Genomic DNA, 27,224 nt, shown 5'->3' on the forward strand with positions numbered 1-27,224 from the left:
AGACTTATTCATCCACGTTGAGATGGCCGAGTTGGTCTAAGGCGCCAGATTAAGGTTCTGGTCCGAAAGGGCGTGGGTTCAAATCCCACTCTCAACAGGATATTTTTATTTAAATTTCTATATGAAAAATAAAACTATTTATTCTAAATTTCTTAGAGAAAAACAGGGAAACGACAATCGATAATTGCTCTTTATTTTATTTTTTTAAAAAAATTTCTTCAGTTTTTTTTTCAAATATTCTAATTTCTACAAATAAAATTGTTTCTTTTCTAATTGTCTAAAAATAATATATATATATATATATATATATATATATATATATATATATATATATATATATATATATATATATTATTTCGTCACAAATGAAACTGCCTCTTTTGCAATTTTTCTAAGTTCTACAAAAAAAAAAAAAAGTGAAACCACTATCAACAAATGTTCTTTATTTTTTGATTTTTAAAAATTTATCTAAAACAAATAGTTTGAAAATTTTCACTTTAGGTCCAGATTTTGAAGTTCTTTCACCAGAACTACATGTCTATTGTTATGCAGATTATGTACGGAACCATTTCCTAGTTGAAGATGGAAAGGCCTCTTTGGACAAGGTTACCATATAAAAAATCATAAATAAATAAAACAGAAAATAATAATAGATTTTTTTCCAAATTTTCTACAAAACTATGAAATCCCTCTCAAGTCTCAACAAATGCTTTTGATTTTGACTTTTTAGAAACTATGTAGAAACAAGAAGTATGAAAAATTTTACTTCTGAGATTCGATTTTGAAGTTCGAACATTGTGGATTCGTTTGGCTCGCAGGAAGAATTTTTTCTCACCGAAATATTTTTCTGAAAAGTTGATTTCTGGAAATATGATGCCTGAAAAAATGATTTTGGCATTTTTGATTAACCATGAAAAAGTAGTACATTACAGAGAGGCTTATATTTGATTGAGCATCTACTTTTTTTGGAAAAGTTATGTGAGATATTTACTATACTCTTGCTAAAGAGAAAGATTCTATCTATGAATTTGATGGCTTAAGGTAGTTTTTGAAAAAAAAAAAAATCCAATTCCTAAGTAGCTTTCTTATATCCTTTATGGATTTTTCTTTTTCATAAAATATAAAAAATTAATTTTCATGGAGATGCTACTTTTCTTTTTTTTATTATTTTTTTGAAAACTTCAACTAAACCAAAGATTTTTCTTTATTTTTTCATTGACCACACTTTTTTTCATCTTTTTCCGCAAACCAAATAAGCCCCATGTCTATTGCTATGGAGAATATGTAGGTAACCAGTCTATAGTTATAAGTTAAAGATGGGAAGGCTTATTTTGAAAAGGCTCCCACATAAAAAATAACATGTAAATAAAACAGAAAAGACTCCTAGTTTTTGAGGGAGAAAAAGAGTTTGATTTGCTGCTCTAAACATACAAATGACTAGATTTTTGTTACTTAGAAAAGTAATTTGCTTGTGCACTCCTTTGTGCACTGATCGTCTTCAACAAGCCGATTTTAGTGACCTTGTTGATAAAATCAGTGGTGGGCATGTTCCTGATCTACAGTTTTTGGCCACAATATCCTGAGACTCGAAACTCTGCACCTCCTTTATATGGATGACGAAACAATTGAGCTATAAGCAGCTCAACTACTTATTTTCTTGTTGAAGATAACTTGCTACAATTGAAGGTCTCCCATTTCTCAATTCATTTACAATACCTGAGACAAGAATGCTGAAATTTTCCTTAGCCAAGCAAAAAAGGGGACCCATGATCCCACTTTATGAACCATGCGCCATGTATATTCCTTTTGTTTTGGAGAACACAGCACATAATTATGACACTAGACCTTTGCAGCCTTTGCAGCAGGAAATGAGCTCCATAACTTCCTCTCTTATAATCCTACTCTTTCTTGATCTCTGAAGTCTGGATTGAAGAAGGGTAGAGGACACTCTTGGCTTTACTTAAATCCAGTATCTTCTTGCTCAGTGCGTCGCAACTAGGAGAGCCAGGCCTGGTCACATAGAGCATATGGATAAACCAGTCCATCACCTCAGGCACAAACACTCTCCATAGGTTCAGCACCTTGAACCACGATGGCTCGGTCACGCATGGCTCGCCTCGACATGCACCGTTTACAATGGCCTTGGCACAACGTTCTGAGTCCCCTACTGGTACCAGGCCAATGAGAACCTAGCCGATCACAGCATGAACACCAGAGTGACAATGCATCAGTGCTTGGTGTAGAGCAATAAGAATTACAATGAGCAGTTAGGGTTTGCTTGGTTGAATGTTCTGATGCTTGCATTTGATTTTGTGCAAATTTATGTGGAAATGACCTTATGTTGGTTTGCCACAATTAAGGGCAAGTGAGGTAGGCATTTTTCAAAGTGATACCAGCTGAGTGTAACTGAAGTAGCTTCGTTTTTAGCTCCATGAACAACAGTAACGCAAAATCTTTAGGTATTTCGATCCAAAAATAAAAGAAACTGGCTATCAAACAAAGGACCAGGAATGAAAATGATCAGGATTTTTTTTTTCTTTTTTTGTGTGTGTATGTGTCTGTGGAAACATTTGGATGTGTTTCACTGTTGAGAAAGCTGAGGGAAGGAGATGAGCAATGTACGTAGGCTAATTTTGCCATTCTAGGCATTCTCCAGTAGGGGCTTAAATGAGTAGAGGTCCAGCAAGGTAGGCCTACCTCAAGCTAAGCAACTCTGATCAAGTTGAGATCGAGCTTCCCTTACGAAAAAAAAAGGAAAAAAAGGAGAGAGAGAGATAAAAAGGTAAGTTGATAACTTAGTCTATTTCAAACCAAACCAAAGCTGCTCATGAACAACTAGTTTAGCAAATTTAATTGACTTTCAGGTTTATCAAGGGTTTCATATATATATTTTTGAGGTAATTACCATAGTTATATTTCAATCCTATAACTGAAATACATTATTTTTACATAAATCATATTTATTAGTAATGATAAATATAAAAATAGCTTTTTATCTATAAAAATAATTACTTATTCATATGTCAAGTTTAAATGACTGCAGCTAGAGAAAACCAAGCTCATATATAGAGTCAAATTCGAGCCAAATTTTAAGCCAAACTTAAGTTGCTCTAATGCCTATACTACATACTAATTTTTCCAAATTTTTGATTTTTTCAGGTTTTCTTTTAATTTTGGATCTTCGAAATCATTTGCACAATAAATCCGAACTGAGTTTTTCCCGATCCTTCAACAAAAAAAATATATTCTCTTCATAAAAAAGAGGAGGTAGAACCAATAAAGTTTTTTTTTTTTTCCGATTAATCTCTGGAGTTTGAATTCTAAGAATCAATCTTAGAATCATATTATTTCTTTCATTTGGTTTCTCACAAAAATAATCAAGTGTTAAATGCGGGTGGAGAAAATAATGAAGCCTTAATGTAGCAGGTGCAATGAAGTTAATAGGTTGAAAAGCCAAGAACCTTGATTAGGCTGCTAATATAGCTTGCAATTGGATGGCTGTCCTCCAAAAAGAAGAATGGTCCTTTAGAATTACAGGTACCGTTTTCATCCTTCGAACAAAACAGTAGGTTAATCACCTTGCTTTTCATTAATGGAATGAAAAGCAAACAAAGGAGAATGAATCATGAGCATCCCCTCCCCCAGAGAGCAACCCCATTAGGTCTCTAGCAAAACCAAAGTTCAAGTAAACATACCCTCATTCCAACAACATCAAACTACTCTCGCACTTCTGTGAGGACTCATACGGGCATGTATTTAGTCTCATATCGGTTATTTGTTAAGAAGATCTTGGATACTTATACAGGACTAAGGAAAAAAAAAACTTTTTATTTAGCCATTTTGGATGAGGTTGTGGGTTGTGACAAATGGTATCAGAACGGATCCAGCCTATAACTTACGTGGTGTAAAGACCAGAAATTGGGCCCGTTCTTGGGCCCAATGAACTGAAGTCGGCAATGGATGCCGACTTCAGTCTATTCATCGTGGTCTTTCCACGATGAACCCGCCAGCCGAACGGCCAGCGGGATCTCCGCACACCACCCCCCACCTCTTCCCTCTTCCCCTCTTCCCTCTCCCTCTCTATCTCTCTCTCTCCCTCTCTTTCTCTCTTCCCTGAGAGCCCACCCCTCAAAAAAAAAAAAATTGGGTTTTTCCCTTCCTTCATCTTCTTCCCCTTCCTTGAGAGCAGCTGCCGCTGCCGTCACCGGAGCCCCGTCACCGCCGGAGCCGCCATCGCCGTCGGGAAGCCTCACGTCGACGACCGGAGGTGAGAAAGATCGGATTTAAAGGGGAAGAAATGAGGGTTGTTAGTGGGTTTTCCTTCCCCTGTTTCGGGGAAGTTTTTTTTTTGTGAAATCCAGTCGGCCGACGGTGGCCGGCCGGGGTCAATCCGGCCGAAACGGGTTCGGCCGGAGATGGGCGAACGGGGGGCCGGGCTTCCCAGCCCCGAGCTCCCTCTCTTCCTTCCTTTTCTTCCTCTCTCTCTCTCCTTCTTCTCTTCTTCTTCCCTTCCGTCGCCTGTGATCGTGGGGTGACCGACGGCGGCTGGCCGAGCGCCGCCGCCGAGGGCCACGGTCGGCCGCCGAGGGCCGACCGGAGCCACCAGCCACCCCCCCCCTTCTTCCTTTCTTCTTCTTCTCTCCTTCTTCTTCCTCTTCTCCTTCTTTTTCTTCTTCTTCTTCTTCTCTTCTTCCGGCTAGGTGTTTTCCTTGCATCGTTTTCCGTGCCCTATTGGTGTCTCAAACCACACAAATGAACTTTGGGTGTTTCCCTTGCATCAAGTTCCGTGCTCTGTTGGTGTCACAAACCAGACGCAAATGAACTTTGATTTGATTGAACCATCTTCTGACTGTGGATTTGGTCTAGACTTGGGTTAGTCTAATTTGAGTGTAATCTGGTTTGTTAAGCTTGATCTAATCTGGGCTGATCAGAGCTGGTTTGGTGTGGGCCGGTTTGATCTAGATCTGTAATGTGGTTTGGTTCAATTGGGCCTAATCTGGGTTGGGCTGAGTTGAACCTAATTGGATCTGTGGGCTGGGTTGGTTTGGGCCCGAAATCTGATTTGGACCTGATACCTGGTTTGGTTCAATTGGGCCTAATCGTTTTGGGCCACAATTGACTTGGGTTTAAAGGGTTCTGATTTTAGGGTCTATGTTTGATCTTAGGGGCCCATTCTTGGATCTATGAACTTAGGAGTTTAAGGGTTTAAAAAATTGTTTAAATTATGTTTCTTAGTTAATTAAATAATTAATATTTATGTTTAACCAGGGGTTCGTGAATCTGTGGCAGGGATTTTTAAGCGATCCCAGGTAGGTGACCTATTGCTTTAAAGTAGAATTTTAACATGTATCTTGCATATATGGATGTTATGATTTATTATTGGCATTATGTATTAGAATTAAAATTAAGTATTTAATTTCATAAACTGTCATGTACTTTACTATTGGGAGTATGATCATGACTTGATTTGGAAAGTTGATTATTGATTTTTAAAATCCGCGTGACTATAGTCTAGGCCCCGCCAATGGGATGATACGTTGGCCCTGTCGACTTGTACTGAGGAACTAGTTCCGACACCGCGACCACCGGTGATAGAATAGTGGCGGCACAGGGGTGCGTTTTGCTCTTCGGAGCGGCTCGGTGGAGCGTGAGTTTGGCACCAGGGGGTGCGGCACAGTGGTGCGTTGGCTCAGTGGAGCGGCTCTTCGGAGAGTTGTATTGGCACTTCGGTGTAACCATGCCACTGGGTGATGTGGCCGTAGTCATGCGGATGAGTTATTTTGAGTCTCGGATCGGGTTTACGGATTGTCGTGTGGATTTTGGATTCATGAGTTTTAGCTGCTTTTTATATGCATCATGACATGTTATATGATGACTTTATTGCATGATGTTGCCTACTGAGCTGTTAGCTCACTCCTACCATTTACATTTTTGCAGGTGATGACATATGATTATGGGGATTACGGGATAGAGTGATCATGATGTAATTAGCTAGTGGATATTGACTTTCTCTTTTGACTTATGTATATATGGACATTTGATATGAAAACTAGAAGTTATCTTTAATTAGTTATTGATGGTTGATTAGATTTATCTGCCTTGCGTGCCTGCGGGGTCCGCCCTGCAGGTGCGCGGCGTCTGCTCGCGCCCCGGGCCCCGGGTTCGGGGCGTGACAGATTTATTGGTATCAGAGCATAGGTTAAAGATCACTAGGGACATTAAAACAAAATCATAATAAATATAATAATAAATAATAATAATTAAAAAAAAACTTAGGAATATAGGGACACATGTGAAGAAATGAGAGTGGGGTAGAAAATCTTATGGGTCGGTGAATCTAACACTAATAATGTGTATTCGGGAAAAAAAAAAAAAAAAAACTTAGGAATATAGGGACACATGTAAAGAAATGAGAGTGGGGTAGAAAATCTTATGGGTGGATGGATCCAACACTAATGATGCGTTATTTAAAAAAAAAAAAAAAAAGAAAGGGAATATAGGGACACATGTGAAGAATGATAGTGGAGTAGAAAATTTTATAGTGGATGGATCTAACCCTGATGTTGTGTTATTTGTGTATGTATCAGCATGCCGCCCCGCCGTGCACGTGTGGCACCTCGCCGCCTGATCGAGACTATCGGGAGTGATCCAGCCACTTCTCATCCGACTGAGAGAGTCCAGGAGGATGAGGCTGATCAGACAGTACTAGATGGACCAGATCATGGCCAGGAGAGCAGGATGGGAGGTCCGACCCAGGTGATGGAGCTGATCAGAGAGGTTGTTGGGTTAGTCCGACAGCAGAGGGGACCACAACAGCTATTTCCTTCTGCTAGTTCTTCAGATCAGGGGAGGAGTATGGCAGAGTTCAGGAAGTTAGCTCCTCCGGCCTTCAAGGGAACTACCGATCCCCAAGAGGCCGAATGGTGGATAGATGAGATGGAGAAGGCCTTCAGGGCCATGGGTTGTACTGAGGAGAAGAAGATCAGATTTGCCACCTATATGCTTCAGGACCGGGCTCATCATTGGTGGGAGTCTGTAGAGAGGACCATGATGCAGGATGCAGGATCTGTGACCTGGCCGGGATTCCGCATGGCCTTCTACTCCAAGTATTTCCCTTCCAGTCGTATCAGGGAGCTGGAGAGGGAGTTTCTGAGTCTCTCTCAGGGGAGTATGACTGTGGAGGACTACGAGGCTGAGTTTGATCGGTTGTCCCGTTTTGCACCATCTCTTGTCCAAGACCCTAAATCTAGGATGAGTAGATTTGAGGAAGGACTGAGGCTTCGCCTGCGTCAGGGTTTAGTTGCTGTTCACTCGACTGATTATGATGACCTAGTTGACAGAGCTAAAAATATGGAGATCATCTGGAAGGAGACACAGGATGCTCAGAAAGGGAAGTCGAAGAGGACCAGGGACTTTGATTTTGACGGTGAGCGGCATCTGCGCCGACCTATGCAGTTCCGTCCAGGAGCAGGGCAGCGAGTTCCATATGGGAGGACTGCACCGGATCGCAGGGGGATATCAGGAGTGTGCTTCAGGTGTGGCCAGACTGGACATAGAGCTGTTGAGTGTCGTCAGACACGGCCTGGTATTGGAGCATGTTTCAGGTGTGGTCAGCAGGGCCACCGGATAGCTGAGTGCCCTCAGACTCAGACTTTTTCTGGAGTTTGTTTCGGGTGTGGTCAGCCGGGTCACAGGATTTCCAGTTGTCCTCGTACTAGATCTGTGCAGAGGCCACCGAGCGCTAGGGCTCCTCAGCGACAGATTCTCCCTGATCCAGCACAGATTTTTCAGCCAGCCGCTCCCAGACAGCAGACAGGAGGAGGGTCTCGCACCCAGGGACGGGTATATGCACTGACACAGCAGGATGCTCAGGCATCCAACACGGCAGTGACAGGTACCTTATTAGTACATTCTACTTATGCATATGCACTATTCGACTCAGGGGCCACACACTCTTTTATTTCATCTACATATGTGCATAAGCATGATATATTTTGCTCACCCTTGGAGAGGGAATTATGTGTTAGTACCCCAGCTGGGGGTAAGATGATCACCTCACTGATATGCAAGTCTTGCCCAGTAATTGTAGAGGGTAGAGACTTGAAAGCTGACCTTATTGTCATGGACTTACATGAATTTGATTTAATTCTGGGTATGGATTGGTTAGCTATATATCACGCTACCATTGACTGCTTCTCGAAGCGGGTGACTTTCCGAATCCCTGACATTGAAGAGTTTTATTTTGTGGGTGATGGAGGGTGTGTCTCCCCTCAGATAGTGGCAGCCTTACAGGGTATTCGGTCTCTCAGGAAGGGGTGCTCTGTGTATATGGCAGCCGTCATGGATTCTGAGCAGTCGGAACAGAAAATTGAAGACATACCCGTGGTCAGGGAATACCCTGATGTTTTCCCTGATGAGCTTTCTTGTTTACCACCAGTTAGAGAGGTGGAATTTGCCATTGATCTAAACCCTGGTACGGCACCCATATCTAGACCTCCTTACAGAATGGCCCCTGTTGAACTAAAAGAACTGAAGGAACAGTTGCAGGAGCTATTGGATCTGGGTTTCATTCGACCCAGTGTCTCTCCTTGGGGTGCACCAGTGTTATTTGTGAGGAAGAAGGACGGCAGTATGAGGCTATACATTGATTTCCGGGAAATTAACAAAGTGACTATCAAGAACAGGTACCTCCTGCCCTGGATTGATGACTTGTTTGATCAGCTTCAGGGTGCCCAGGTGTTTTCAAAGATTGATCTGCGATCTGGATATCATCAGTTGAGGATAAAGGAGTCTGATATAGCCAAGACTGCCTTCCGCACCAGATATGGCCATTATGAGTATCTGGTGATGCCTTTCGGGTTGACAAATGCTCCAGCTGCATTTATGGATCTGATGAACAGGGTATTTAAACCTTTCTTGGACAAATTTGTAATTGTGTTTATTGATGACATCTTAATCTATTCCAAGAGTCATACTGAGCATGAGCAACACTTGAAAATTGTTTTGGAAATTTTGAGACAGAATCAATTGTATGGAAAACTGAAGAAATGTCAGTTCTGGCTGGATCAGGTGATGTTCTTGGGGCATGTGGTATCTAAAGAAGGAATTATGGTTGACCCGAAGAAGATCGAAGCTGTAGTTGACTGGAGCAGACCGACAAATATATCAGAGATCCGCAGTTTCCTTGGATTAGCCGGCTATTACAGAAGATTTGTAGAAGGCTTCTCTAGTATTGCTGGGCCCTTGACTCGACTCACTCGCAAAGGAGTGAAATTCGAGTGGTCGGATCAGTGTGAGAAGAGCTTCGAGGAATTGAAGCGCCGGCTAGTGTCAGCACCTATTTTGACTCTGCCAGTCACGGGTATTGATTATACTATTTACAGTGATGCCTCCAAGAAGGGTTTGGGCTGTGTGCTGATGCAGAATGGAAAAGTTATTGCCTACGCCTCTAGACAGCTCAAGCCTTATGAAGAAAACTATCCCACACATGATCTCGAGCTTGCAGCAGTTGTATTTGCTCTGAAAATATGGAGGCACTATTTGTATGGAGAGACATGTCAGGTATATACTGATCATAAAAGCCTGAAATATCTCTTTACTCAAAAAGAGCTGAACATGAGACAGAGGAGGTGGCTGGAGTTGTTAAAAGATTATGATCTGACTATCCACTATCACCCTGGAAAGGCAAATGTAGTAGCAGATGCACTGAGCCGGAAATCTTCAGGAAATATTGCAGCCTTGATTACTACTCAGAAGGATATTCTGGAAGATCTGAGGAGAGCAGAGATAGAGGTGTATCTACATGAGGCTACTATGAAATTGGCAAACTTGCGAGTCCAGCCTACACTTATTGATAGAATTAAGGCAGCGCAAGTTGATGACCCTCGACTCCAGAAGATCAGGAGGGATATCGAGTCTGGTACACAGTCAGATTTTCATATACATGAAGATGGCTCTTTGAGGTTTATTAACAGAGTCTGTGTTCCAGATAATCCTAGTCTGAAGAAGGAAATCATGGATGAAGCTCATAGTACGGGATATACAGTGCACCCAGGCAGTACCAAGATGTACAAGGATCTGAAAGCGGTGTTTTGGTGGAATAACATGAAGAGGGAGATTGCCCAGCATGTATCTCAATGCTTAACTTGTCAGCAAGTTAAGATTGAGCATCAGAGACCAGCAGGTATGCTACAGCCTCTGCCGATTCCAGAGTGGAAATGGGAGCATATCACTATGGATTTCGTATCAGGGCTACCTCGTACCCTTAGAGGTCATGATTCAGTCTGGGTGATCGTAGACAGACTGACCAAAACAGCTCATTTTCTGGCAATCAAGACTGGGATGACACTGGAGAAGCTGGCAGAATTATATATCGAGCAGATAGTACGGCTGCACGGAGTTCCAGTATCCATTGTATCAGACAGAGATTCCCAGTTTGTGGCACATTTCTGGGGCAGCTTGCACAGAGCTTTGGGGACCACCCTTAGCTTCAGTACAGCCTTTCATCCACAGACAGATGGACAGTCTGAGAGGACCATCCAGATTCTAGAGGATATGCTGAGAGCCTGCTCTATTGATATGAGGGGTTCTTGGGATCATCACTTGTCACTGGTAGAGTTTGCTTATAATAATAGCTACCAGGCAAGCATACAGATGGCTCCTTATGAGGCTCTATATGGTAGGAAGTGCAGATCGCCTATTTGTTGGGATGATGTGGGGGAGAGGAAGATCTTGGGTCCAGAGATGGTGCAGCAGACAGTGGAAAAGATTCAGTTGATCAGAGAACGACTCCGAGCAGCTCAGAGCAGACAGAAAAGCTATGCAGATATCAGGAGGCGGGAATTGGAATTTCAGGTCGGAGATCATGTGTTCCTCAGAGTATCCCCTTCTAAAGGGATCATGCGGTTTGGAGTTCGAGGCAAGCTCAGTCCGAGATATGTGGGACCCTTCGAGATTCTCGAGAGAGTTCGATCTGTTGCTTATAGACTGGCACTTCCACCTGCTCTATCGGGAGTTCATTCTGTATTTCATGTCTCCATGCTGAGGAGGTACATTGCTGATTCCAATCATGTGATTGAAGTGGCACCTTTGCAGCTCCGCGCAGATCTTCCTTATGTTGAGCAGCCTATCCGTATAGTGGATAGGAAGGACCAAGTTTTGAGGAGGCGCACGATTCCTTATGTAAAGGTGCAGTGGAGCAATCACAGTGAGAGAGAAGCTACTTGGAAGCTGGAGGAGGAGATGAGAGAGAAGTTTTCTGCCTTGTTCTCGGATTGAGGTATGTTTTAATTTCGAGGACGAAATTTTTTTTTAGTTGGTTAGAGTGTAAAGACCAAAAATTGGGCCCGTTCTTGGGCCCAATGAACTGAAGTCGGCAATGGATGCCGACTTCAGTCTATTCATCGTGGTCTTCCCACGATGAACCCGCCGGCCGAACGGCCAGCGGGATCTCCGCACACCACCCCCCACCTCTTCCCTCTTCCCCTCTTCCCTCTCCCTCTCTATCTCTCTCTCTCCCTCTCTTTCTCTCTTCCCTGAGAGCCCACACCTCAAAAAAAAAAAAATTGGGTTTTTCCCTTCCTTCATCTTCTTCCCCTTCCTTGAGAGCAGCTGCCGCTGCCGTCACCGGAGCCCCGTCACCGCCGGAGCCGCCATCGCCGTCGGGAAGCCTCACGTCGACGACCGGAGGTGAGAAAGATCGGATTTAAAGGGGAAGAAATGAGGGTTGTTAGTGGGTTTTCCTTCCCCTGTTTCGGGGAAGTTTTTTTTTGTGAAATCCGGTCGGCCGATGGTGGCCGGCCGGGGTCAATCCGGCCGAAACGGGTTCGGCCGGAGATGGGCGAACGGGGGGCCGGGCTTCCTAGCCCCGAGCTCCCTCTCTTCCTTCCTTTTCTTCCTCTCTCTCTCTCCTTCTTCTCTTCTTCTTCCCTTCCGTCGCCTGTAACCGTGGGGTGACCGACGGCGGCTGGCCGAGCGCCGCCGCCGAGGGCCACGGTCGGCCGCCGAGGGCCGACCGGAGCCACCAGCCACCCCCCCCTTCTTCCTTTCTTCTTCTTCTCTCCTTCTTCTTCCTCTTCTCCTTCTTGTTCTTCTTCTTCTTCTTCTTCTTCTTCTTCTTCCGGCTGGGTGTTTTCCTTGCATCGTTTTCCGTGCCCTATTGGTGTCTCAAACCACACAAATGAACTTTGGGTGTTTCCCTTGCATCAATTTCCGTGCTCGGTTGGTGTCACAAACCAGACGCAAATGAACTTTGATTTGATGGAACCATCTTCTGACTGTGGATTTGGTCTAGACTTGGGTTGGTCTAATTTGAGTGTAATCTGGTTTGTTAAGCTTGATCTAATCTGGGCTGATCAGAGCTGGTTTGGTGTGGGCCGGTTTGATCTAGATCTGTAATGTGGTTTGGTTCAATTGGGCCTAATCTGGGTTGGGCTGAGTTGAACCTAATTGGATCTGTGGGCTGGGTTGGTTTGGGCCCGAAATCTGATTTGGACCTGATACCTGGTTTGGTTCAATTGGGCCTAATCGTTTTGGGCCACAATTGACTTGGGTTTAAAGGGTTCTGATTTTAGGGTCTATGTTTGATCTTAGGGGCCCATTCTTGGATCCATGAACTTAGGAGTTTAAGGGTTTGAAAAATTGTTTAAATTATGTTTCTTAGTTAATTAAATAATTAATATTTATGTTTAACCAGGGGTTCGTGAATCTGTGGCAGGGATTTTTAAGCGATCCCAGGTAGGTGACCTATTGCTTTAAAGTAGAATTTTAACATGTATCTTGCATATATGGATGTTATGATTTATTATTGGCATTATGTATTAGAATTAAAATTAAGTATTTAATTTCATAAACTGTTATGTACTTTACTATTGGGAGTATGATCATGACTTGATTTGGAAAGTTGATTATTGATTTTTAAAATCAGCGTGACTATAGTCTAGGCCCCGCCAATGGGATGATACGTTGGCCCTGTCGACTTGTACTGAGGAACTAGTTCCGACACCGCGACCACCGGTGATAGAATAGTGGCGGCACAGGGGTGCGTTTTGCTCTTCGGAGCGGCTCGGTGGAGCGTGAGTTTGGCACCAGGGGGTGCGGCACAGTGGTGCGTTGGCTCAGTGGAGCGGCTCTTCGGAGAGTTGTATTGGCACTTCGGTGTAACCATGCCACTGGGTGATGTGGCCGTAGTCATGCGGATGAGTTATTTTGAGTCTCGGATCGGGTTTACGGATTGTCGTGTGGATTTTGGATTCATGAGTTTTAGCTGCTTTTTATATGCATCATGACATGTTATATGATGACTTTATTGCATGATGTTGCCTACTGAGCTGTTAGCTCACTCCTACCATTTACATTTTTGCAGGTGATGACATATGATTATGGGGATTACGGGATAGAGTGATCATGATGTAATTAGCTAGTGGATATTGACTTTCTCTTTTGACTTATGTATATATGGACATTTGATATGAAAACTGAAAGTTATCTTTAATTAGTTATTGATGGTTGATTAGATTTATCTGCCTTGCGTGCCTGCGGGGTCCGCCCTGCAGGTGCGCGGCGTCTGCTCGCGCCCCGGGCCCCCGGGTTCGGGGCGTGACATGTGGACTAGCAGACACTGCAGCACGGATCCATTAGACTACGGGCTGATCGTGATGCTTATAATTAGATTTGAATAGATTTGAACCCTTAGCCTGATGAGGACTTCAGAGCTTAAATGGTGGGAGTATGTCAGGACATGTGCGGCATGTGTTTAGTCCCACATCGGTTATTCGTTGGGTAGATCTTAGATACTTATATAGGATTAAGGAACCCAAATAATACCTTCCGACTAGATATTTTGGGTGAGATTCTGGGTTGTAACAAATGGTATCAGAGCGGACTCGACCCAAGCCTATGTGGACTAGGAGACATTGCAGAAGGGGTTCATTGAGGCTGACCACGAGCCTATCGTGGTGCTTGTAATTAGATTTGAATGGATTTGAACCCTTAGCCTGACGAGGACATCAGAGCTTGAATGGGGAGAGTATGTGAGGATCCGTAGAGATCTTGAGTATTTATACAGGACCAAGGAACCCAAAAAGATACTTTCTGGTTAGCTATTTTGGGTGAGGTCTTGGGTTGTGACAAATGGTATCAGAGCAGACTCAGCCCATAACCTATGTAGATTAGGAAATACTGCAGCACAGATCGATTGAAGCTGATGACGGACCGATCGTAGTGCTTATGATTAGATTTGAATGGATTTGAACCCTTAGCCTGATGAGGACTTCAGAGCTTAAATGGTGGGAGTATGTCAGGACATGTGTGGCATGTGTTTAGTCCCACATCGGTTATTCGTTGGTAGATCTTAGATACTTATATAGGATTAAGGAACCCAAATAATACCTTCCGACTAGACATTTTGGGTGAGGTTCTAGGTTGTAACAAATGGTATCAGAGTGGACTCGATCCAAGCCTATGTGGACTAGGAGACATTGCAGAAGGGGTTCATTGAGGCTGACCACGAGCCTATCGTGGTGCTTATGATTAGATTTGAATGGATTTGAACCCTTAGCTTGACGAGGACATCAGAGCTTGAATGGGGAGAGTATGTGAGGATCCGTGGAGATCTTGAGTATTTATACAGGACCAAGGAATCCAGAAAGATACTTTCTGGTTAGCCATTTTGGATGAGGTCTTGGGTTGTGACAAATGGTATCAGAGCAGACTCAGGCACTCAGCCCATAACCTATGTAGATTAGGAAATACTGCAGCACAAATCGATTGAAGCTGATGACGGGCCGATCGTAGTGCTTATAATTAGATTTGAATGGATTTGAACCCTTAGCCTGATAAGGACGTTAGAGCTTAAATGGTGGGAGTATGTGAGGACTCGTGCGGGCGTGTGTTTAGTCCCACATCAGTTATTCGTTGGGTAGATCTTGGTTATTTATATAGGATCAAGAAACTCAAATAGTACCTTTTGGCTAGCCATTTTGGATGAGGTCATGGGTTATTACAAATGGTATGAGAGCGGACCTTGCTTATAACCTATGTGGACTAGGAGACACTGCAGCATGGATCCACTGGGGCTGACCATGGTCGATCGTAATGTTTTTGATTAGATTTGAATGGATTTAAATCCTTAGCCTAATAAGGACGTAAGTGCTTGAATGAAAGGAGTATGTGATGACTCGTGTGGGCGTGTGTTTAGTCCCACATTAGTTATTTACTGGGTAAATCTTGGATACTTATATAGGATCAAGAAACCCAAATAATACTTTCCGACTAGTCATTTTGGATGAGGTCGACAAGAAATTACAAGTACTGGAGACAAGTAATTACAAGTATTCATGCCAACTAGCATAGTTGGTAAAGTCTTTGAACATTGCTATGTTGGTACCAAACACCTTGATTCTGAATCCCACCATGGATCAATGGTCATTAATTGTGGCCATTAAACATCATCTCCTAAGTAACAGCTAGGCCTGGAATTAGCTCAGTTAGGATGACATGGGAATCAAAATGCTGGAGAAGAAACTAAGGATGATGAAGCCTGCCCGGGCCTAGTTTATTTTCACCTTAAGCTAGAGCATGGCCTAGACATCGAGGCCTCGGCTTTTCAGGCCATCAGCCAGCTTGATAGCTTAATACTTGGGACCGAGCTCGATATTTTTCTTTTCCCTTCCTTGACAACGAAGCCCACTCGCCTCTAAATGGAGCATATAATCCTCTATATAGGGTTATCATACTTCCACTACCGAAAAATGATTGCCACAGTATAGAGTTGCCCGCTTCCGTTCATCATTTTTCACAGTTTATTTACCCACAGTTCAGAGTTTCCCCCATTTTATTCCTCATTTTTCACAGTTTGTTTACCTACCTACAGTCAAATTGCATTCATGAAGTGCAATTGCTAAGTCATATCCACTTAAAGAAACACTTACTTTACCACAACAAGGCTGAACTGAACATCACTTATTCCCACATGCTATCACTTCTGAACATGGTAGACATACTTATCACTTCTTCAACATACCACTGCACATCAAACATTGACATGCACCTAACAACACTGCTATTAAGCACAAGACCACACTATCCACACACAATATCTACTCATTCAGTCCTGCTTGACCTCACCTGTCAGGATTGAAGAAGAAATGAGGGCCTTCTTGGCTAGCTCCGCTAGCTTCCAACATTTTCTTGCTTAATTGGCACCTCACTAGTTGGAGTCCCTGGCTTGGTTACATATAGAAAATGGTAAAGCCAGTCTAACACCTCTGGGGCAAACACCCTCCATAGGTACAACATCTTGAACCATGATGGCTCGGTCACATACCGGTCGCCCCGGCATGCGCCGTTCACAATGGCCTTGGTGCAACCATCTGAGTACCCTACCAGAAACAAGCCAACTTGAATCTAATTAGCAATCACAGATACAAGCACCGGAATAGCACATTAGAGCCAGGTTTAGCAGCAGCCAGGAACTTGGAAGGCTACTAAGCCATACTTAGGGTGTGTTTGGTTGCATGCTGCTAGGCCACTTGCAAGTTCAGTTATCGCAAGTTCTATGCTTTACTGTGACTGCAAATTCGCAGGTAAGTCCAGCTTCAATGAATTGCCCGGCTGTTGCCGATATGACCTATGGCCAAAATGATCATATATTGAGTTTGCAGCAGCTGAGGGCAATTTGGAGCTTTTTTTAATTAAGTCATGCCTGAGGGTTACTGGAGTTGCTGCTATTCCAGCTCCATGCAACTCTAGTTGAGATATAATGTACTGTTAGCATCCAACAAATCCCTTAAAGAAATGGTTCGTTGCTGGAAACTTGATGTAAGAAGAAAAGGGAACTCAAATTTGTCATTCCAAGCATTCTCCAACCCTAACTGATTGATGTGTCTAAACTTTCCTAGTACTCTCATCTCCATGCAACTCCAGTTACGTAGCATCCTAAATACTAGCAACAAGACAAACCCTAAAGATAAAAAATTTATAGAAGGAAGTTGTGAGAAGATATTGATGCTTACATCTCTCAATTCCTGGTCCACTACCATCTTGCCCTCCTTGGAAAGAAATTTGCCTTGGGTCATCTCGGATTCAATCCACCATGGTGTTGCAATTGTTATTCCAATTTCATGACCAAATTCTATTCGCAGCGTCTCGAAGAAATTTATCAATGCTGCTTTGCTGGCCTGGATAAGTAAAATAAGAAGCATCGCATGCTGTAAAGACTTAGTGATGAAAACATAAAGCATACATATGAAAAAACTAACATATGGAAAGTACACAGACATTGTAGAAGCTCATCCTTGGCATCGGTAACCACCCCGCAGAAGAGGAGTTCACAACGATCCTCCCTCTCGTCTGCTTGAGATGAGGGAGTGCAAAGTAAGTCGGATAGATGGATCCCCAGAAGTTTACATCCTGCAACAATTTAAAGCATTTCACTGTAATACCATGGCATCCTCTATGTATGTGTGTATATGTATATATATGTTGCAAGCTCCTAAGCCATATTAGCAGGAGTCAAGAGTACAATAAATCTAGTTTGAGACTTCTTCCATGATCTAACCCTTGCCATCGAAGAACAACGATGTTTTATGCTTAAAGAAAAACTGCTAATGATCTTTGAGCCCCTCCCAATTGGTTTCAACCTGTATCAGAGGCATGTAATGTTCACAACCAGGACTACCCCTTCAGCCATAAAAAACTATTAGGCCCTCCCCTGGATTTACTGCCATTTATGTTGACTCCCTGTGGACAGAAAATTTTGTTCCTCGCCCTTCGTTCCAGTGGCTATTTTATGTCCAATTCCTGGCTCATGCGTAAGTCTTAGAAAACAAAAAAGACTCTGCACAAAAATAGGCATAACAACGTTCAAAGACAAGTCTAACTGTGCTCAAAGGACTAAACATTAAAAGGCATCAATTTCATTGTTTGGTAAATTGCAAGTCATCCACTACAACTTTGTTATCACCCCAGACGACTGCTACTAACCTGTAACTTCCCTAATTTTTCCTGCTATCTTTTTCTTAATTTTGTTTTTGTTTAATTAGAGCAGCTATTAAGTTGCAAGGAAAAATGGAAAACTTTGTCCACTACTTAAAACCAGTGGGGTGATCAAACATTGTTATGATTCATAAAGGACAAGTGCCTTACTGGTTGTATTGAAAATTATGAGGGACTAAAAGATAGACATCAAACTAATAAATGATAGATATCATTTTTTTTAAAAGAAAAACAGATACCAAAAAAGAATTGAGCATTCTATCACCGTATTTTACCATAACAGGCGTGAAATTGGTTACATCCTCAGCTTCCTCAAACATGCAGAGATTTGCGATGCCCGCATTGTTCACAAGATGATCCACTATCACCAAAATAAAGAAATAAATAAGCAGATATATGGAGAATAAGTAGCAAGTAGCTAGAGAGGGAGCTAGAGAGCTTCCAAGCAAGCCATTTACACCGGCCGAAGTGGCTGATGGCGGCATCGATGAACCTCCGACACTCTTCCGGCTTGGCAACATCAGCCGGGAGGACTAGCACGTCCGGCGAGCCGAGCTCCTGAGCCCTCTTAGCAACCTCTAGGAGGCTGCTCTCTCTCCTTGCCACTAGGACCAGGCAGGCTCCCTTCTTTGCATATTGGTAAGCCATTTGCTGCAAGGAACATCAAAACAAACATCAAAGCAAGTTAGGAACTGGAACTGCACATTGGTTGAGAGAGAGAGAGTGTCGACCAACCTCGCCGATGCCGGAGGAGGCACCAGTTATGAGAACCACCTTGTGCAACATGTCCTCGGGGAAGAGGGAGGAGATGAAGGAGAGGAAGAGCTTGAAGAAGTATAAGGGTGGTAGGAGGAAAAAGAGAGCCGTTAGGAGAGTGGGAGGTGCAAATAAGTTCATAAACTTAGTGATCAAATCCATGTTTCTCATAGAGAGAGAGAGAGAGAGAGAGAGCTTGAGGTTTTGGTGCCTGAAGGAAACAGAAGAGAGGAAGAAGGTTGCAGGCTGGATGAAGAAATAGGTTGGCCATGCCCGGGGTCTTGGACACGTAGCTAGGTGGGAGCACACGCGTCGCAGCTAGAGGAAAGGTTGGACCTCTTCTCTAGCCAAAGGGTGATCCTCTTTTGGTGCTTGCATCACTTACCAGCTGCCATTGTCATCCTGGAAAATCCTTGAGTTATAAATCAGAAACCCCGGTGGAAAAGCCATTCGGCTGATGTCCCCTAATGCAATGCGCATGCACACAAGCAAACTATTATCCGGTTCAACTCTGAACTGGAAAGCATCTAGACTCGGTAATATTTGGAGGCAGTTCCCTTAATCAATATCCCAAACTGATTCTCTTGTCTGTTAATATGTAAAAATAATTATTAATCATATGAAATTATGTATTACTCATCATGAACACATGTTAAGGAATAATGAAAATATATATAAGGAAACTTAGGATAGGATATTGAGAATTTAAAAAACTATACTTGTCATATTCTCTTTAAAAATAAACATTAAAATAAAGATATATAAAATTTGGAAGCCAGATGCTATGTTCTGATGGTATGTTCTACATAATTTTTGCCCTGGTTAGGGCCTAGGAGCTCTTGCTAGCCGAATGGTTAAACTTAAATTGCAGGTATTTATCTTGTCTGATAACCATATTAGATCCAAGTCCAATATCCAATTTAATTATCTTGTCACTAACTGTAATAAAAATAAGGACACTTATTAAGATTTTTGGCAATATTTAGGACTATTTTTCTACGTTGCTCAAATGCAACCGGATTTCATGCATATGCAACATATGCTTGTATGCTTGCATGGGTGTCTATAGAAACATTTGGATATGTATATATATGTGAATATGTATATTGAAAAATATAATTATGTTGTATTTGGATTTTTGGTCTGAATTGGCCTGAATGTAGACCTGACTAAATAGATTATTGGGACCTGACTAAATAGAGATTGAAAAATATAACATTGATCAATCTCTGTTTTGGTTCGCATTTTACTCTTCATACGATGAAACAACGTAGAACTTCCCACCATTTTGCTAAGAAATAACTAGAACTTAAAGTTCAACAAAAAATCAAACAATTCCAAAAAAAGGATGAAGGAGCCGTGAAGAAAATGCTGGTTTCACCACAATAAACTAATGCAGATATTGAAAACCTTGCTACAACCACCAGTCAGAGAATAAAGACAATTCAGCCTAGTCATTAAAACAAGCAATAAGGTAAATATTTTTATTTAGTTTCACAAATTATCAAGTATTTGGTCAACTCATTTTTAAGTAGAAATAACTTTCAACATACAAATAGTAATAGGGAAAGAAATTCATCCTTTGCAATGGAACAAATAGATGAAGAGAGATAACTCCACCCACCTTGTATCTGTGAGAATAGGGCCTCAATGGACTGGAGTCGGCAGGCCTAGTCGACTCCAGCCCTAGGCCCCCAAAAGGAAACAGAACAGGGGATCGCGATCGCGATCCCCTGCTCCTCCTTCCACGGCATGACCGGGAGCAGCGGCGCCGCGGCCGTTTCGCGGCATCCCCGCGGCTGTTCCGCGGCTGCCCCGCGGCCGCTTGAGCGGCCGCCGATCTCGCTCAACCGCCGCGGGAATCGCGGCGGTGAGCTGTTTGGATCTTCCTTTAAATCCCTCCTCCTTTGTGATTGTTCCAGCACCGAGCCTCTCCTCCCTCTTCTCCCTTTCCTCCTCCTCCTTCCTCACCTCCGGCCACCACCTTGAGATCCGACAAGCTCTCTCTCCCCTCCTTTGATTTCCATCACCAAAAACGCCGAGATTCAAGCCTTCTTCTCCGAGCTTCTTCCTCTGGGATTTCTCATCGGAAGGCGCCGCCGCTTGACCGTCGGACTAAACCACCTGCGGCCGGGATCCACTGCCTCCGTCGACCGCCGGTAAGCTTCTTCTCTTTACTATTTGTTCCGATGCCAATAGCCTTGATTTCCTTCCTTTCGGCCCCCAACCGAGATCATTCTCGGATTTCTTCTTCACGGCCGAGCCGCCGCGCCACTCTGCCGCCAGCCATGACCACTCTGCCGACGGCCGCGCCACCCCCTGCAAGCCACTGGCCGGGCCATCAGCCTCCTCCTTCTTCTTCCTTTCTCCTCTCGGTCTTCTCATGTCCGTGGGGATTTGGGGAAGAAGGCCCATCGTGGGCCGAACTGGGCCAAGCTTGGGCCCTGTTCACTGTGGGCCCAACTTGGGCCCAGTCCAGTCGTGTTGAGCCTAGATGGGCCGTACCCATTGTGGGCCCAACTTGGGCCCAATTCAGCCTTATTGGTCCTATTTGGGCCGTACCTTTTGTGGGCCAACTTGGGCCCAGTTTAGATTCGAACCCGAAACCCATTTCAGATCCGAAATCCGGAACCCGAAACCCGAACTCGTTTGGCCAATAAATGGAATTTTACAGTTAAGCCCTTGATAGTATATTATTGCACAAAAGAGCCTTCTGTAATTTATGTTTGATCCCTATAAGAAGGATTTATTACGTAAAGGTCCTCAAATATATTATTTGTCCCTTCACTCAAGCTTTATTATAGAACAGTATCCCGTAATTAAGTGTTAGTCCCTACAATGAATTTTATTGCATGAATAATCCATCTAGAGGCCAACTTTGGGGGCCCTATTGGGTCGAGTCTATGCGGGCCCATTGGCCGTGTCCGATGTGGGCCCTATCGGGCCATACCCATCATGGGCCAACTCTGGGCCCTGTTGGGCCGTGTCCAATAATATTGATTTTGGTTTTGCTTAGCTCTGAAATTAACAAAGAAATTAATTAAACAGGTGTATCTGACATGTTTGCCTGAAGTGGGATTTAGAGCAAAAAGAGGTAAGTAACTTAATACTTCAAGTGTAATTTTCAAATTACTTGATAAATAGATTAAATTCTGATAAATATTTTGTATTCTGTAAAATGGGTCAGGCATGTTAAATTTTATTTGAAAATCATGTTATGCTCTGAAATCCGTGAAATATGACTGCACAGTTTATGAAAACTATTTTTATATATATGCATTCTCAGCATGGCTATGATCTGTTCTGTTCTGTTCTGGCCCCGCCAATGGGGATTGTACGTTGGACCTGTCGACTTATATTCTGTGAGGAACCGGTTTCGACACCGCGCCACCGGTGATTAGAATAGTGGTTTCTGGACACCGTTTCCACCGGTGACTAACAATAGTGGTTTCTCTGTGCAACCCATGCCACTGGGTTACGTGGCCGTAGCCTATTATGTTGAGATTCTGGTATAAGAGTTTTTGAAAAAATGATAATAAGTTTTGAAAACAACAAAACGATGTTATTTATGATTTATTCCAGACATTATCCTGTATTTTGATCTGATATGCTCTGACCCCACTCTGGGGTATTTTGTTGCTTACTGGGCTAGTGTAGCTCATTATTCTGTTTTTCTCCATTTTTCAGATCCAGAGGCTTGATCGCACGGGATTGGGGAGTGCGTTAGAGTTTCCGATGATTCTTCAGTTATTGACATTTTAGTTAGTTTAATTTGGACATTTGAATTATATTGGCATATGTTATTCTGAAATTTTGTAAGACTGCTTTTGAACAATTTAAATAATTATGTCAATTTTGAACATCTGTATCTGCTTTGATGTAATCCGTTGCCTTGCACGCCTGCGCGGCCCGCCGTGCGGGCGTGCGGCGTCTGCCGCGCCTCGGGCTCGGGGCGTGACAGATTTGGTGGTATCAGAGCTCAGGTTTCAGATTCTTAGGGATTGTGTTTGAAATAGTCAGATGGAGCTTAAGTTTTAGGATCTTTAGGATTCATCGGAAAGTTTGAGAGATGGGTAGACATTAGGCCATTAGACGAAGGCATTTATTTGCTTTTGTTATTGATAAATTTGAGTTATTTTATCCTAATTTTGAAATGCTAAAATTAGAATGCAACCTAATTATGGTCGTAACCGAAGTGTGAATAAGCTATTCCGAGAGTATTCTTGGTAGAGCAATTTGTATTTCAAGTTATGATTAATTAGATTTTGACTAAATTAAGTGAAGGAATGTTAATCATGGAATATTATCGTGCAATGTAATTATTTTGGAAGTTCAACTTGATATCAGGCACTGTGGATATTGCTTCTAGTTGAAGTTAATTATTTTGGTAGCAATTTAAGATTCATCTATAAAAAGATGTTTAAAGCTTGGACTAGAAAATATTTTATGATATTCATTGAAATATTCTTCGAGGATTGATATCTGTATGTGGATCATGTATGAAACTCTTGTGTAGATAGAAAACATATTTGGGATGAAATTCTAGAATTTTCCTTTGGCTTTACCTAGAATTTGAAATTTTATATCTTTTCAAATTACAATGCAGATTGGTATTTTAATTGGAAGTGATTTAGTAAATTATGAGAATATTGGTTGCTTAAATTATTTTAAGCTGGTCAGCGATATTAACTTTGTGATTTGGAAATAGTTTCTGATGGTTTTTTTTTCTTATTAAGGAGAATTTCAATGTCAAAGAAAAGAATAGTGTTTTTGATTTTGACTGACATGGATATCATGGTGTCATTAGTGTAGGTACTTCTATCTATCATGCAATATATATATATATATATATATATATATATATATATATATATATATATATATATATATATATATATATATCGTTGGAAGGTATAGTGTTTTTGATTTTGATCAATATGGATATCATTGTGTTATTAGTAGATTCTTTTATCTGCAATATATATATTAAAAAAAAATGGGAACTTTTACTAAAGGGATGAAATAGTTAATGAGTTTGTGGTGTTTTGAATAGATTCTCTAAGTCTAGTAGTTTACAAGATTCCGAAATGTCTGCAGTATTGCAAATAAAAAAATATTTTACTTATTTAAGGAATTGATCTCAATGTAAAATCATAGAGCTTATATCTTAGAGGAATTTCTTATAAATCTTTGAACCAGATTATTAGATTTGTGTGAGTTAAATATTTATTAATCAAGGCTATGAGTTGATTGTGGATTTTGTATCACCATATGAGAAATGCAAGTGGGATTTCATGAGAGGCCCAAATAAGTTTAGCCTAAAAGAAAAGATTCGGGATGATTGAGTAAGCTCCTAAGTAAGTTAATCTAGAATCTTTTAATTATCAAAGTTTAGAATAAATATTAACTTGAATAATGGAATTGTCAAGGGAAACTAGAATTGGCTTAGTTCAAATTTGGATCTAGAATATAATTACTTGATTATATGATGGTACAAATACGACAACTATCTCAAGGGTTAATCATGACCTAGTGTACTTGGAAAGCAAGGATAAAATTTTGCTTGGATATTAAAAAAAAAAATGTTGATGATCTGGGATCATTAAGAAATTTTGGAGAATATTGATCCGAGTTGCGCAGCGAAAGTATGATGGACTAAGTCAATTTAAACTAGTCAAAAATATTGACCGTGTTTTGGTAACATGTTATTATGAAAGACTATGTTGTTCAATAATGAAAGATTTTGTTAATAAGGGAAGGTGTATACTATTGATTCTCAGGTCAATCATGAGATGATTATGTTATCTCTTGGATAGAATTTGCTATTTTGGGTATGCTAAGAAAATAATAGTAATAATAATTGAGCGTATCATGACTCGGGTTAGTTGATTGTCGACCAAATATGGTCTAATTTGTTAAGTATCTGAATAAACCATGCATTATTTGCTTCCATCTTATGATTTATAAGTTTAAGTTAAAAGCTTTGTGGCATATTGAATCATGGTATCAATACTTTGCCTTCTCAGACTTGCTTTTGTGATTTGATGCAAATCATTTTTGAGATAGACCGTTGCTATCTAATGATTATCAGTACATGTTTATTTTGTGAATTACATTACTAGCCATATAATGATTTGATTCTAAGGTTGGTCATTATCCTTTGAGGGATCAGCACACTACCATGATAAGTGTATGAGATCTATTTTATTTCAAGTTCTATCCCAAACACAACTAATTTTAATCAATCCTGTTGTGAATCGATCCTGATCCGATCTCGAGTGAACATGCATCAAGATGATAATTTCAATATGAGATTTTAGTCAGTCACTTAACTAGTGTTAATCTTGCGAGTTTTATGAAATTTTTGATAGTTGATCCAAAGCTATCTATCACACTGATTTTGATCAAGAAGAATGAGATTTTGGATTTATATTACTCAATGGGCTGAGCATCTTTAAATTTGAAAGACCTAGATCTCTCAAATTTCGAGGACGAAATTTTTTTAAGGGGGAGAGAATGTGAGAATAGGGCCTCAATGGACTGGAGTCGGCAGGCCTAGTCGACTCCAGCCCTAGGCCCCCAAAAGGAAACAGAACAGGGGATCGCGATCGCGATCCCCTGCTCCTCCTTCCACGGCATGACCAGGAGCAGCGGCGCCGCGGCCGTTCCGCGGCATCCCCGCGGCTGTTCCGCGGCTGCCCCGCGGCCGCTTGAGCGGCCGCCGATCTCGCTCAACCGCCGCGGGAATCGCGGCGGTGAGCTGTTTGGATCTTCCTTTAAATCCCTCCTCCTTTGTGATTGTTCCAGCACCGAGCCTCTCCTCCCTCTTCTCCCTTTCCTCCTCCTCCTTCCTCACCTCCGGCCACCACCTTGAGATCCGACAAGCTCTCTCTCCCCTCCTTTGATTTCCATCACCAAAAACGCCGAGATTCAAGCCTTCTTCTCCGAGCTTCTTCCTCTGGGATTTCTCATCGGAAGGCGCCGCCGCTTGACCGTCGGACTAAACCACCTGCGGCCGGGATCCACTGCCTCCGTCGACCGCCGGTAAGCTTCTTCTCTTTACTATTTGTTCCGATGCCAATAGCCTTGATTTCCTTCCTTTCGGCCCCCAACCGAGATCATTCTCGGATTTCTTCTTCACGGCCGAGCCGCCGCGCCACTCTGCCGCCAGCCATGACCACTCTGCCGACGGCCGCGCCACCCCCTGCAAGCCACTGGCCGGGCCATCAGCCTCCTCCTTCTTCTTCCTTTCTCCTCTCGGTCTTCTCATGTCCGTGGGGATTTGGGGAAGAAGGCCCATCGTGGGCCGAACTGGGCCAAGCTTGGGCCCTGTTCACTGTGGGCCCAACTTGGGCCCAGTCCAGTCGTGTTGAGCCTAGATGGGCCGTACCCATTGTGGGCCCAACTTGGGCCCAATTCAGCCTTATTGGTCCTATTTGGGCCGTACCTTTTGTGGGCCAACTTGGGCCCAGTTTAGATTCGAACCCGAAACCCATTTCAGATCCGAAATCCGGAACCCGAAACCCGAACTCGTTTGGCCAATAAATGGAATTTTACAGTTAAGCCCTTGATAGTATATTATTGCACAAAAGAGCCTTCTGTAATTTATGTTTGATCCCTATAAGAAAGATTTATTACGTAAAGGTCCTCAAATATATTATTTGTCCCTTCACTCAAGCTTTATTATAGAACAGTATCCCGTAATTAAGTATTAGTCCCTACAATGAATTTTATTGCATGAATAATCCATCTAGAGGCCAACTTTGGGGGCCCTATTGGGTCGAGTCTATGCGGGCCCATTGGCCGTGTCCGATGTGGGCCCTATCGGGCCATATCCATCATGGGCCAACTCTGGGCCCTGTTGGGCCGTGTCCAATAATATTGATTTTGGTTTTGCTTAGCTCTGAAATTAACAAAGAAATTAATTAAACAGGTGTATCTGACATGTTTGCCTGAAGTGGGATTTAGAGCAAAAAGAGGTAAGTAACTTAATACTTCAAGTGTAATTTTCAAATTACTTGATAAATAGATTAAATTCTGATAAATGTTTTGTATTCTGTAAAATGGGTCAGGCATGTTAAATTTTATTTGAAAATCATGTTATGCTCTGAAATCCGTGAAATATGACTGCACAGTTTATGAAAACTATTTTTATATATATGCATTCTCAGCATGGCTATGATCTGTTCTGTTCTGTTCTGGCCCCGCCAATGGGGATTGTACGTTGGACCTGTCGACTTATATTCTGTGAGGAACCGGTTTCGACACTGCGCCACCGGTGATTAGAATAGTGGTTTCTGGACACCGTTCCCACCGGTGACTAACAATAGTGGTTTCTCTGTGCAACCCATGCCACTGGGTTACGTGGCCGTAGCCTATTATGTTGAGATTCTGGTATAAGAGTTTTTGAAAAAATGATAATAAGTTTTGAAAACAACAAAACGATGTTATTTATGATTTATTCCAGACATTAT

General features: G+C 42.3%; 1 protein-coding gene and 1 non-coding gene across 3 annotated transcripts; one reads left to right on the plus strand and one right to left on the minus strand.

The window, feature by feature from the left end:
• Nucleotides 1-16: 16 nt before the first annotated feature.
• On the plus strand, nt 17-97 carry TRNAL-AAG (transfer RNA leucine (anticodon AAG)). Its single transcript has one exon. It is a non-coding gene; the product is annotated as a tRNA-Leu (tRNA).
• A 1,304-nt stretch (nt 98-1,401) lies between these two features.
• LOC103722549 (11-beta-hydroxysteroid dehydrogenase A-like) lies at nt 1,402-18,987 on the minus strand. 2 transcript variants are annotated; one of them, XM_089930011.1, is made up of 7 exons: nt 18,730-18,987; nt 18,453-18,645; nt 18,270-18,355; nt 17,278-17,409; nt 17,013-17,177; nt 16,226-16,404; nt 1,402-2,010 (listed from the first exon to the last, which is right to left on the minus strand). In XM_089930011.1, the coding sequence occupies exons 1-7, from the start codon at nt 18,919-18,921 to the stop codon at nt 1,899-1,901; spliced, it is 1,059 nt and encodes a 352-aa protein (XP_089786137.1). In that variant the 5' UTR covers nt 18,922-18,987; the 3' UTR covers nt 1,402-1,898. The 2 variants fall into 2 exon arrangements, with proteins under 2 accessions (XP_089786137.1, XP_088575676.2); XM_088719550.2 differs by lacking the exon at nt 16,226-16,404 and having other exon boundaries at nt 1,402-2,189; nt 18,730-18,984.
• Nucleotides 18,988-27,224: the final 8,237 nt, after the last annotated feature.

The sequence above is a fragment of the Phoenix dactylifera genome, chromosome 4 (genome assembly GCF_051530095.1).
Source record: "Phoenix dactylifera cultivar Ajwa chromosome 4, Ajwa_hap1_PhDact_Kaust_v1.1, whole genome shotgun sequence".
NCBI classification, from domain to species: Eukaryota; Viridiplantae; Streptophyta; class Magnoliopsida; order Arecales; family Arecaceae; genus Phoenix; species Phoenix dactylifera.